General features: G+C 39.3%; 1 protein-coding gene across 5 annotated transcripts in view; it reads right to left on the bottom strand.

Annotated features, from left to right (window-relative positions):
* Nucleotides 1-590: 590 nt before the first annotated feature.
* The window catches only part of LOC140202720 (protein FAM3C-like), a 38,967-nt gene continuing 25,979 nt past the window's right edge, over nucleotides 591-13,578 (bottom strand). For all 5 annotated transcript variants that reach the window (XM_072267945.1, XM_072267942.1, XM_072267943.1 and 2 more), the window contains 3 exons: nucleotides 12,817-12,901; nucleotides 6,126-6,252; nucleotides 591-1,425 (listed from right to left, as the gene is read on the bottom strand). In XM_072267945.1, coding sequence (XP_072124046.1) covers nucleotides 1,336-1,425; nucleotides 6,126-6,252; nucleotides 12,817-12,901 — 302 coding nt within the window. In that variant the 3' untranslated portion in view covers nucleotides 591-1,335. The remainder of the gene's footprint in view (nucleotides 1,426-6,125; nucleotides 6,253-12,816; nucleotides 12,902-13,578) is intronic.

Genomic DNA, 13,578 nt, shown 5'->3' with positions numbered 1-13,578 from the left:
AAGAATCATTTTGTTTTACCTCTCCCTTCACATCTATAGATAATTTCAAGGCATTATTAATATTTACAGTCAAACAGTGTGAACTCTCAATTACACACAAAGTCATGAATTAAATCTGAGCTGGTGATTCATTTTGCAAACCAATAAGTGACATATGCGTCATTACAAAAATTCAGAGCCTTTTTAGGTGCCTGCACAACATTATAACAGACAAATGTAGAAATGGCAGATAATTTAGTAAAATTGTTCACATTATAGAAATAGTAAATGTGTCAGTTTTAAAGTTTTTGAATCTAGAACAATGATTTCACTTTCACTTCCATATATATTAACACAATTAATATCACCTTCAATTACTGTCACCAATTTCTTGTGCTGCATTTACTTTTTGATTTAACATGCTGATTTTGTTGTTGTCTCCTACTTTACAAAGACCCATTAAAACAATAGTTTTCCCTGTGTTTGGTGATACTTTGTGGAAAAAGATTCAAGCTTCCACAGGGATGCCTAATCTCTATATAAAAAGATGTGAAATTCACTGCTCTAATGTTAATGAACATTAGTTGTGAAGGATTAGAGGCAACATAACATTAAACTGAAAATAAGTAGTTTCATTACATCCACACCTAACAGGCTTTACAAATCATCCGGCAGAACAAACGAGTATAACCAAACATTACTTCCCAATCGCCTGCGATGCAGCATAAATTCACTAATATTTACCAATGCAAAAAGATAAAACATGAGATTAAAAGGAAAAAAGATACACACAAATAATTTTTGTTTCCAAGCACAAGGAATACAGAAATTTGGTTTGAAGTCATTTGTGAATTACAAGTGCTTAGATGACATTCATCACACAGTTAATTTTCTAGCCCAAGCTCTGGACTTTGGTTTTTTCACATTACAGCTTTGGAAGAACGACTTGTACAAATACTATCAACTTATACAAAAACTATAAGTGCACAATATGTCATCCAATTCCTTTACCGTAAACCACATTACATGCAACACAATGGATCAATCAAGTTCTGTTTTCCAGAAAACATGAACTATTTCTGACCAGTTTTGATCCAGTTCTGTTATTCTTCCAAAATGAAATTTAAGTGAACAAAAGGTTTGTTACAGGGTTGAGGGGGAGACGGCCATCAGTGTTTTAGACCCTGCATGGACTCGAGCTTCTGACGGCTGTTTCTTAATATATTTTTTAAAAACTGTGATTGTAAGGGACTAAATTGACAAACAAATGGTAAGATTAAAAGAAAAATGAACAGAAATCTGGTCAAGTCAAAACAAAGAAATTATGTTAAAAATATAATTTATTCTCGAAGGTTTTTATTCTCTTTTCGGGGGAACACATCCTTCCATCTCTAAAACTTCTGGCCAGCCTTCATATTTGTTTGTGTTTTTATTATTCTTTACATGCTGTAGTGGAAAAAAAGATTTATATTAGAAACCTGTGGAACATTGTTTCAAGGAAACATGCATTAATCGTTACTATAAATACACTGCCACCAGGTCTACAGCATCTTTGTTGTGTTCCTTTGCCAATACAGTATATCATTTCCCAGTGTTCAGCCAACTTTATTTTTATTTTTAGCTCACAAGCTGTCTCAAATATTTGAATTTCATTTTAAATAGTACTGAGTAGACATTACATTTCTGATCCAGTTATTTCATGTCCTCTAACACTACTCTTGGCCTTGACTGCATGTCTTATTTCACATAAGAAATAAAGTACTTATCAATTCTGTTACTGAGAGGATACTGAAAACTTTCATGTTTTCATGATGGCAGTCGCTGAAGAGAAAACAAATTTAGCAAAATCCTAGAAGCCTTAATCTACCACTTAGTCAAAATTCTCTGTTAATCTCCTGATCTAAATATGATTATTAGTGGAACGCCACAAGATCCTAAAATTGTCCCGGATCTAAATTAAAAAATTAAAGTCCCCAACCTTCCTGCATTGAAAACATGCAGCTAGAAGCAAGACAAAGGATTACTGAAATGCTGGTAAAGTAGGATTAGTATAGATTAGCACTAGATTGATGGAGAAAAAAATAATATCCTTTGACACCTTGCCATTCTGAGGGCAATATTACAAATAAGGGCACTACTAAAAACATACCATACTCTGATTGATTCCTACCATAGAGCAGCCTTGTTCAATCCTTGGAGAATTCATCAGGGTCACTTGCCTTTAACACTACTTAATCATAGGGCAATTTACAATAAGCAATTAACCTACGAATCAGGACTGTGGGAGGAAACCGGAGCACCCAGAGGAAACCCACATGGTCACAAGGAGAAAGTAAAACCTCTTTACAGACGGCACCAGATTAGTACTCCAATCTCTGGCACCACAAGCTGTCCTAACATCACGCTAACCACTAATCTGCTGTGCTGCTCTATTGTTATGGGGATTTAGGCATTGATGAAAGGTAAATTAGGTCAATGATTCCACTAATCCATATACAAACAGTGTCAAATAGTTAGAATGTTTGGCCATCATATTAATCTGCTAGGTTATCGGTTGCCAGCTAACAGAAAAACTAATCAATTTTCACTCAGTGATCACTTTATTAGGTACACCTGCTCATTGATTCAAATATCTGATCAGCCAATCATGTGGCAGCAACTCAATGCATAAAAGCATGCTGACATGGTCAAGAGTTGTTGTTAAGACCAAACATCAGAATGGGGAAGAAATTATATCAAAGCGACTTTGACCGTGGACTGATTGTTGGTGCCAGACAGAGTGGTTTGAGTATCCCAAACTGCTGATCTCCTGGGATTTTCATGCACAACAGTCTCAGAGAAAGATGCGAAAAGCAAAAAAAAAAAATCCAGAAAGCAGCAGTTCTGTGGTGAAAACACCTTGTTAATGGGAGAAGTCAGAGGAAAATGGCTAGGCAGATTCAAATTGACAGGAACTCATATAATCATGAGTTACAAAAGTGGTGTGCAGAAAAGCATCTCTGAACGCACAGCAGATTAAACCTTGTAATACATGGGCTACAGCAGAAGACCACACTTCGTTCCAGTCCTGTACCTAATAAAGTGGCCACTCGGCATATTTTATGATATTGTGCTTGGGGTAGGGAGGTACAAAACCATTAAAGGTTAATATTATACAGAATTAACTACAAGAAAGTAAAATCATGCTTTTTCAATAAAAACAGTTAAACTGCAGCTAGTGAACTATGGATCCTAGTGAAGAAACTACCAGAAATGTACTACATTCTTCAGGAAGAGAAAGTTCACCTAACATTAAAACCACACCCTTAACGGTAACTTATTTTGTAAGCTTTCATTTGTGAGGATCATCTCGCACATGAATTCATTCAAGATTGTTCAAGGCTGCTGAATGCCACGGGAATTCGCTATTAAAGAATGGCAAGTTGTGACAGTTATCAAAGTACGTTGACCCATTCAATGATACCCTGCCATAGCAAATTAGAGGAAATAATGGCTGGTATGGGATGGAATGATTCTAATAAAGGCATAAGACATGAGCCTCAACGATAACGGGAGGTATAATTGGTCTACCTTGTAACCAAGAAAGAAGGATCAGAGCCAATTAAAGGAAATAACCTGTTTACAGTAGGATGGTGACACAATTGTGCAACAGGGCAAAAGGACTGCCATTTATCCACCAAGTTTTTACCAACTCCAAGTGGAGGAATTCCTTGAGTGCCATTCTCATCTGATAACCTACATTTCTGCTGTCTCCTTGTTAGAAAATGGCAGAGTTCAAACTTGAGATATGGCAAATTGCCTGATTGATTTTTTTTTACTGCTGAGCTGTAAAATATTTATAAATCGTTTTTCTAATCAGGGATGGACTAAGTCTAATAAAGGCAAAAGATATGAGCCTCAACAATAACGGGAGGTATAACTGGTCTACCCTGTAACTAAGAATCAAAGATCAGAACCAATTAAAGGAAATAACCTGTTCACAGTAAGGATGAAGACACAAACTTGCTACGGGGAAAAAGGATTGCCATTTGTCCACTGAGTGGAGGAATTCCTTGAGTGCCATTCTCATCTGATAACCTACATTTCTGCTATGTCTCCTTGTTAGAAAATACAATAATGTTCAGAGCTCAAACTTGAGACATGGAAATTGTAGAACATTTATTAGATCTCAATTACTTAGCATGAAAATACAAATCAATTCCTTTCCTAATCAGTGTAAAAACACAAAACAAAGTTGGATTTCTTCATCTGCATTAACCATAAGCAAGATGCTATTTATAGGAAATGATCATAATCTCCCATGAAACTGAACTAGTCCTCATTGTGGAAGGAGTTGAAGGGTGTGAGGGAAGAGAAGTGAGTGCAGTTACAAGGGAGGTGGTACTCAAAAAGCTGAAAGACCTAAAGGCACACAAGTTAGCTGGACCAGGTGAACTGCACCCTAGGGATCTGAAAGAGGGAGTGGTTGATACTGTAGAGGCATTAGTAATGATCTTTCAAGAATCACTGGACTCTGGCATGGTTCCAGAGGACTGCAAAATTGCAATGTCACTCCACTTTTTAAAGAAGGGAGAAAGAAAAGAAATTATAGGCCGGTTCACCTGACCTCAGTGGTTGGTAGATGTTATTGAGGATGAGGTTGTGGAGTGCTCGGTGACACAGGACAAGATAGGACAAAGTCAGCATGGTTTCCTTCAGGGGACATCTTGACCGACGAACCTGTTGGAATTCTTTGAGGAGATTACAAGTTGGATAGATGAAAGTGATGCAATGGATGCTGTATATTTGGATTTTCAGAAGGCATTTGACAAGGTGCCACAAATAAGGCTGCTTACCATGTTAAAGAGCCCATGGTATTACAGGAAAGTTGCTAGCATGGTTAGAGTATTGGCTGACAGGCAGGAGGCAGCGAGTGGGAATAAAGGGGGCCTTTTCTGGCTAGCTGCCAGTGACTACTGATTTTCCTTATGGGTCAGTATTGGGATCACTACTTTTCACATTGTTTGTCAATGATTTAGATAATGGAATTGATGGCTTTGTGGCAAAATTTGCAGATGATATGAAGATAGGTGGAGGGGGAGGTACTGCTGAGGAAGCAATGTGATTGCAGAAGGACAGACAAATTGAAAAAATGGGCAAAAAAAGTGGCAGATGGAATACAGTGTTGGGAAATGTATGGTAATGCATTTTGGTAAAAGGAACAAAAGTGCAGATTGTTACCCAAATGGGGAGAAAACTCAAACATCAGAGGTGCAAATGGACTTAAGGGTCCTCATGCAAGACTCCCAGAAGGTTAACTTACACACTACAGGTTGAGTTTATGGTAAAGGCTAATGCAATGTTGGCATTTATATCAAGAGGAATAAAATATAAAAACAAGGATATAATGCTGAGGTTTAATAAGACACTGGTCAGGGCCATACTTGGAGCACTGTCAATGGTTTTGGGCCCATATCTCTGAAAGGATAGAGTCATTGGACAGAGTCCAGAGGACGTTCACGAGGATGATTCCAGGAATGAAAGGGTTAACATATGAGGAGCGTTCAGCAGCTTTGGGCTTGTACTCACTGGAATTCAGAAGAATGCAGGGGGGGATCTCATTGAAACCTACTGAATGTTGAAAGGACTAGATAAGGTGGATGTGGAGAGGATATTTCCAATGGTGGGGGTGTCCAGAACTAGAAGGACAGCCTTGAAATTGAGGGGAACCTTTTAGAACAGAGGTAAGGAAGAATTTCTTTTAGCCAAAAAGTATTGAATCTGTGGAATGCTCTGCTACAGACAGCTGTGGAGGCCAAGATTGTGGGTACATTTAAAGTGAAAATTGATAAGTTTCCTGATTCACCAGGACATCAAAGGTTATAGCGAGAAGGCAGGTGTATGGAGTTCAGTGGCATCCAGGATCAGCCATGATGGAATGGCAGAGCAGACTCGATGGGCTGAATGGCCTAATTCTGCTCCTATGTCTTATGGTCATATTATCAAAATTATCACAGAATAAGAAGAACTGCTGATTTGGCTTTTTGACTTTCTCAGAAGTAGAAATAGATGGTTCACCAATACCCTCACCATGAATTGCAACGAAGCCAAAATAGTAGTTTTAAGTAATGGAAGAATGACATCTACAACGTCAACACTCATTTTACCTGTTCAAAAGGACTCTTTGATTGAATCCCTTTTGCACCAACAAATACCCAGTTGTCTCTGAAGCTGAGTTTCGAGATGGATGAACTCCCCAATTCACTTACAAGCTGCCTTGCCAAATCATTAAGTCTGCAGTAATAACAAGTAAGGTGAAAGAACATTAGAACAATTCACTTTTAAACTAATTTATCTTTATTGATTATACAAAGCTTAGTTTAAAACTACTGAACTTACCGGTCTTAGGGAGGCACCATATAAATCTAACAAAGTTTGATTTCCTGGGAATTGACCAAACTTTGTCTACTAGTATATGGATTACCTTTGATATATTGCAAGGCACATTGCAGATATAAAAAAAATTATCTGTACATTACACCGGACAAGAATATTTGGATCGGTGACTGGCTACGTAGGAAAGTTTATTGAGGATGTTACCGTGATTAAACACTTCACTACCAGATTCAAACCCATTTCCTTGGGCTACATAAGGCTACAGAAAGACTATTACATTAGCAATGAAACCTTTACCAGTGCGTTGCAAGGGCAATGAAACCATGGCTGACTGCAAAGATTCATACACTGCTCAGGAATCGGGATACTGCCCTTAGATCAGGGTCAGGAGAAATCTAAAGTCAGCAAGAGCCATGCCCTCCTGTGCCATCGTAAAGGCAAAGTGTGAATACTCACCTAAGATCCACAGACACTGTTGTGAACACCATGGACATACAGCACATGTGACAAGGTACACAAACCATAATCTATTATAAGACCATCCTGCGCGTCAACAGCAGCGGTGCTTCCCTTCCTGACAGGCGGAAAACTTTATGCATGGATTGAGCAATTGAATGATGTGACATCAACAAAAGCCTCCTCTCTTCCTGAGGACAATCACTGTCTGGCTGTAGTGGAGGTGACAAGGACCCTAACCAGAGTAAACCCGTGCAAAGCTGCAAGGCCGGACAACATACCTGGTCAGATGCTGAGGGACTGTGTGGCCCAGCTAACAAAGGTCTTAATGGACACCTTTAATCTCTCTGAAAGTCCACTGTCTCTGTAGGCTTCAAGGCAGCCACCATCATTCTGGTGTTCAAGACAGCAATGGTAACTGGCCTAAATGGCTACTGCTCGGTGGCAGACTTCAACAATCATTAAGTACTTTGAGCGCCTAATAATGGATTGTATAAAATCCCATCTTCCAGCTACAGTGGACTCTCTTCAGTTTGCCTACTGCTCAAACCAGTCCACTAATGCCGTAGCCTTGGCCCTCCACTCCACCCTGCCCATCCAGAAAACAATGACTCGTGCGCCAGGACGTTGTTCATCAACTTCATCTTGGTGTTTACACAATCATCTCCCAGAGGCTGGTGGGTAAACTGTCCTTGTTTGGGACTCAATACCCCTCTCTGTAACTGGATATTGGACTTCCTGAAGAAAAGACTCCAGTCAGTCTGAGTTGGCCGTAACATCTCAAGCTCCATTGCGCTGAGCACTGCTGCCGCTCAGTGTTGTGTGCTTAGTCCGGTACTGACTCACAACTGCACTGCCAGATTCAACTCAAACTGTATCAAGTTCACTGACGGTTGGCTTCATCAATAACAATGATGAGACAGCAGACAGAGAGGAGGTAGAGAGGCTTGTCAAATGGCGTGAGAACAAACACCGAGTCTCAACATGGACAAGACAAAAGCGATCATTGTGGATTTTAGGAAGTCACAGGCAGTCCACTCTCCATTGAGCATCAATGGATTTGCAGTGGAGAGAGCGAAGAGCACAAAGTTCCTTGGTATGAACATAATGAATGAACTAATCTGGACTCATAACATCTCCTCGCTAGTCAAGAAGGCACAGGAGTGTCTACACTGTCTAAGTAGACTGAGATGCGCAGGGCTCCCCACCCACTTTCTAACAATATTCTATAGAAGCACCATCAAGAATGTCCTGTCTGGCAGCATCATTGTGTAGTAAGGAAGCTGCAATGACCCTACAGAGGACAATATAAACCACCAAGAGGATCATCGGGGTCTCCCTCCCCCATATTTGCTACATTTACTGGACATGTTACATATGAAGGTCCCAAAGCATTGTTGAGGATCCCACAATCTCCTTGACCCACTACCGTCAGGAAGGAGGTACAAGAGCATCAAGACTAGGGCTACGTCCACACTACGCCGGATAATTTTGAAAACGCCAGTTTTGAGTAAAAACGACAGGCGTCCACACTAAGCGTTTTTCAAAATACCTCCGTCCACATTAGACGGATATTTGGGCGAATCTCCTCCTACTGGGCAAGAATATTTGGATCGGTGACTGGTTACGTAGGAAAGTTTATCGAGGATGTTACCGTGATTAAACACTTCACTACCAGATTCAAACCCGTTTCCTTGGGCTACATAAGGCTACAGAAAGACCATTACATTAGCAATGAAACCTTTACCAGCATGTTACAAGGGCAATGAAACCATAGCTGACTGCAAAGATTCATACACTGCTCAGGAATCGGGATACTTGTGCAGTACATTTATGATATATTTTAAAATAGTAACTTTCAAAATATAACATTGTAAAACAAAGGCCATTTGAGTGTTATTTAGAGATAGTATGTTGTGAGGCTGCCTTATTTTACCATTGGGGAAAATATGGAACTGAATGCAGAAGTAATTCAGCAGCTTTGTTGTCATGCAATATCCTCCACCTCATTTTCTTTTAGAAGTTCTATCATTATGCTACCAAGAGAATATGCTGTTGGAGTTGCTTCTCATTCAGACCAAATGTGACTTATCAAATGGGATAAAGATAGTCTTTGACCTTCATTGCTAACACGTGATCTTATTTTAATTGCCGAACTTGATGTTACTGGAAGCCACTTAGCCCATCAAGTGTGTGTGTCAGTTCCAGGCAGAGCAATCCTGTCACTCCCATCCACCTGCTCTTTCTGCACAACGATGCAAATTATTTAGCCAATTCCCTTTTGAAAGGCCCAACTAACTGTACAAAGCAAATTCCATAAGACATTGGAGCAGAATTATGCTAATCGACCCATCGAGTCTACTCTATTTGATTATGGCTGATCCATTTTCCTCTCAACCCCATTCTCCTGCTATCGCCCTGTAACTTGAAGTATCAATTTCTGCCTTAAATGCACTCAATGAGCTAGGCTCCAAGGCCACCTGTGGTAACAAATTCCACAGATTCACATCCTCTGACTAAACAAATTCCTCCTCATCTCCGTACTAAATGGATGCCTCTCTATCCTGTGGTTGTACCCTCTAGTCTTATACTCCCACCATAGGAAACAATCTCTACTCCTTTATCTTATGGTCTCTCCACATCCACTCTATCCAGGCCTTGCAACATTCGATAGGTCTCAAGGAGATTACCCCCTCATTCTTTTAAATTCCAGTGAGTACTGGCCCATAGCCAAATGTTCCTCATATAATAACCCTTTCAATCCCAGAATCATTTTCACAAACGTCCTATGAACCCTCTCTAATGCCAGCACATCCTTTCTTAGATAAGGGGCCCAACAGTGCTCACAATACTCCAAGTGAGGCCTCACCAGTGCCTTATAAAGTCTCAGCATTGCATCATTGTTCTTATATCCCAGTCCTCTCAAAATGAATGCTACCATTACATTTGCTTTCCTCACCACTGACTCAACCTGCAAGATAACTTTTAGGGAATCCTGCACAAGGGCTCCCAAGTCCCTTTGCACCTCAGACTTTTTAAATTTTCTCCCTATTTAGAAAATAACCTATACTTTTAATCCTTCTAACAAAGTACATGACTATATACTTCCTGACACTATATCCATCTGCCACTTGCTTGCCCATTCTCCTAATCAAACAGATTAGTCCTTCTGCCTCTACAGCACTACCTGCCAGTCCTCCTACCTTTGTAATGTCTGAAAACTTGGCCACAGAGCAATTAACTTAGTCATCCAAATCATCAACAAAAAACCTAAAAGAAGCTGTCCCAACACCAGCCCCTGAAGAACACCACTAGTCACCGGCAGTCAATCAGAAAAGGCTCCATTTATTCCCACTCTTTGCTTCCTGTCAATCAGTCAATCCCTTATCCATGCTAGCATCTTTCCTGTAATAGTATGGTTCTTATCTTGCTTAACAGCCTCATGTGTGGCATCTTGTCAAAAGCTTTTTGAAAATCCAAGTACACAACACCCACAGATTCTCCGTTGTCTATCCTGCTTGTTATTTCCTCAAAGAATTCCAAGATTTGTCAGGTAAGATTTTCCCTTAATGAAATCATGCTGACTTTGACCCATTTTATCATGTGCCTCCAACTACCCAGAAACCTCATCATCCTTAACAATAGACTCCAACATCTTCCCATCCACTGAGATCTCACTAACTGGCCTATAGATTCCTTTCTTCTACCTGTCTCCATTTTTGAAGACTGAAATAACATTTCAAATTTTCCAGTCCTCCAGAACCATGTCAGAATCTATTGATTCTTTAGAGATCATTACCAATGCCTCCAAAATCTGCTCAGCCACCTCTTTCAGAACCTTGGGGTGTAGTCCATCTGGTCCAGGGGACTTATCTACTTCAGACCTTTCAGCTTCCCAAGCACCTTCTCCCTAGTAATAGCAACAGCACTCAATTATACTCCCTGACACTCTCAAAACTCCAGCATATTGCTAGTGTCTCCTATGGTGAAGACTGATGCAAAATACTTATTCAGTTCATCCACCTTGTTCCCCGTTACCTCTTCACTGTCATTTTCCAGTGGTCTGATTTCTATTCTCACTCCTTTTTTACTCCCTGCACATCTAAAGAAACTTTTGATATCCTCTTTAATACTATTGGCTAGCTTACCTTTGTATTCCATCTTTTCCCTCTTTATGGATAGCTTACCTTCATCTTTTCACTCCTTATGGCTTTTTTAGTTGTCTTCTGTTGTTCTTTTTTTTTAAAGAAGTCTCTCAATCCTTTAATTTCCCACTAACTTTTGCTCTATTATATGCCCTTTCTTTTGCTTTTATATTGGCCTTGACTTCCCTAGTCAGCCACGGTTGTGTCATCTTGCCTTTAGAATAATATTTCTTCTTTGGTATTAATCCTGCACTTTCCGAAATTGCTCTCAGAAACTCCAGCCATTGCTGCTCTGCCGTCATCCCTGCTAGTGTCTCCATTCCAATCAAGTTTGGCCATCTCCTCTCTCATGCCTTTGTAATTCCCTTTACTTCAATGTAATACTGATACATCCTATTTTAGCTTCTCCCTCTCAAACTGCAGAGTGAATTCTATCATACTATGATCACTGCCTCCTAAGGGTTCCTTCACCTTAAGCTCCCTAATCAAATCTGGTTCATTACACAACACTCAATCCAGAGTAGCTGATCCCTTAATGGGCTCAACCACAAGCTACTCTAAAAAGCCATCTCATAGGCATTCTACAAATTCTCTCTGTTGGGAACTCCACATCATGTCCAAAATTTCTCCTCACATCTCTCCCGTATCTTTGTCCATAACACATTAAATTTTGCCCCCTGTCTTCATACCTTGAATCATCTGCAGGAGCAGAATAATTTCTTGATTTCAGATTCATATACCTGCTGAGATTTTGCACGCAATCAAATCTCTCTCCTGCAGCAAGGAAAATAACTTGTCTATTCTAAGCTTCGAGATGAAATCCCACAATAAATAGACTCCAAAGATTTCTGAAACAGAAACTAGGTGCTTTCACTGAAAGCTGTGTCACAGGCAGATAGGGTGGTGAAGAAGGCATTTGGCATACTGGCCTTGGTCAGAAAGGGCACTGAAAATTGGTGTTGGGAAGGCATACTTCAGTTATACAAGCTGCTGGTGTGGCCATAATTGGCGTATAATATGTTGTATGAATTTTCAGAGGGCATTTGGACAGATTTGATCTAGCTCTGTTTCTCCTCAGATACTGCCTGGTATTTGCAATCAAATAATTCCAGTTTTCTGGTAATGGTTGTGTTCTCTACCTCAAAGTTTCAGCAAGCTTTTCATCATTCCTTTGACAGTCTGTCATTAACAAGTTGTAGCATCTTCTCCTAATTGACATCACTTTGTGTCATCCAAATCCTCATGGCCTCCACCCTATTACAGACATCTCCTTTGTTCTCCTCATTCCTCTCCTTCTCACCAAGTTTCAACACGCCAGTTTATTATAGTTCTGAAGTCACTGACCTGAAATGCCAACTGCTTCCCTCTCCACTGATATTAGCTGAGCTGTTTCCCCAGTTTCTATATTTATAATAAAACTAATTTATATTTACAGCCATGACTTCCACCCAAAAACATAATTAGCTTCTTTAATCTTAATCAAACCTGGCCTTTCTTTTCTTATCCACTTTCAAATTATGAACTTTTACATTATTTCAGTGTAAATGAAGCTTGTATTTTTGGGATCAGGAATAATCTTATTCGTATGTTCATATCATGTAATATCAAGTTAGTAAATTGAGTTTTGCTGTTTGTAAACCTTCAAAGACCAGAGGACAGCTATAAAATGCAATATGTCATAAAATTATATGCGGACTCAAACAAACTGATTTTTTTTAAATAAACAACTTTTTCAATCAAAGAGTCACTTTGGGAATATGGCTGATGATGTTTCTAAATCAGTGTAATTTCATATGAGAACATTAAATACATTGACAAAACATTTTCCTGACTAACTTATGAAGAGTTGATAATTACTAACTTGGTTGCTGCATCATCAAAAGTAGCCATAAATACTATTGTTCCATCCTTTAGAGCTTTCAGGAACTCAATGAAAGGTTGTACTTCTGTGGGAAACACAAAGGAGTAAATTATACTCAGATCAATAATAAACTTTAGCTATGATTCCCTATAATGAATTACACATTTCTTATTAATGTAAATCTCTATATTTAAGACTCCATGCATTATTCTCAAAATAGTAACTACGATTAGTTTACAGCATATGGTCATAATGTGGCAAGCCAATTCTTCTTTCCATAAAACTACTTGACAATTTGGCTGCCATGAACACTTGAATGCTTTGACGAACCTTAGAGAAATGGAGAGAAAATTGATGCTATTAATGACGCCCAAAGCAGTAAATCACCAAAACTGACCATACGTACTTCCAATTGGTACGCCGGAAAAATCAGGTGAGCGAGTTCAGGGGAGACTGATGAGGTGGCCAGGTTAGGAAAGTTATATTACCCAAGTAAAATAGGATTAAGTATTTTTATTAAAAACTTAGCATTTGAACCCTACCATTTGTGGGTCACGCAGTATAATTTCAAAAATTTTTAAATTAGCAAGTGATGAGGATGGCATAATATTAAAAAGAAACAACATTGATTTTGTTTCTATGATGTTGCTTTTAGGACAATATCAATGCATTCTGAAGAAAAGAATTCATCACATTAGAATTGTTCCTATGCGATAATCACTGATTCCTCAGTTCCTTTTCTTCCCCCATGTACAAGTACAT

The sequence above is a fragment of the Mobula birostris genome, chromosome 9 (assembly GCF_030028105.1).
Source record: "Mobula birostris isolate sMobBir1 chromosome 9, sMobBir1.hap1, whole genome shotgun sequence".
Lineage (NCBI taxonomy): Eukaryota > Metazoa > Chordata > Chondrichthyes > Myliobatiformes > Myliobatidae > Mobula > Mobula birostris.
The sequence above is the reverse complement of the archived record's forward strand: the minus strand, read 5'-3'. Positions and strand labels throughout refer to the sequence as shown.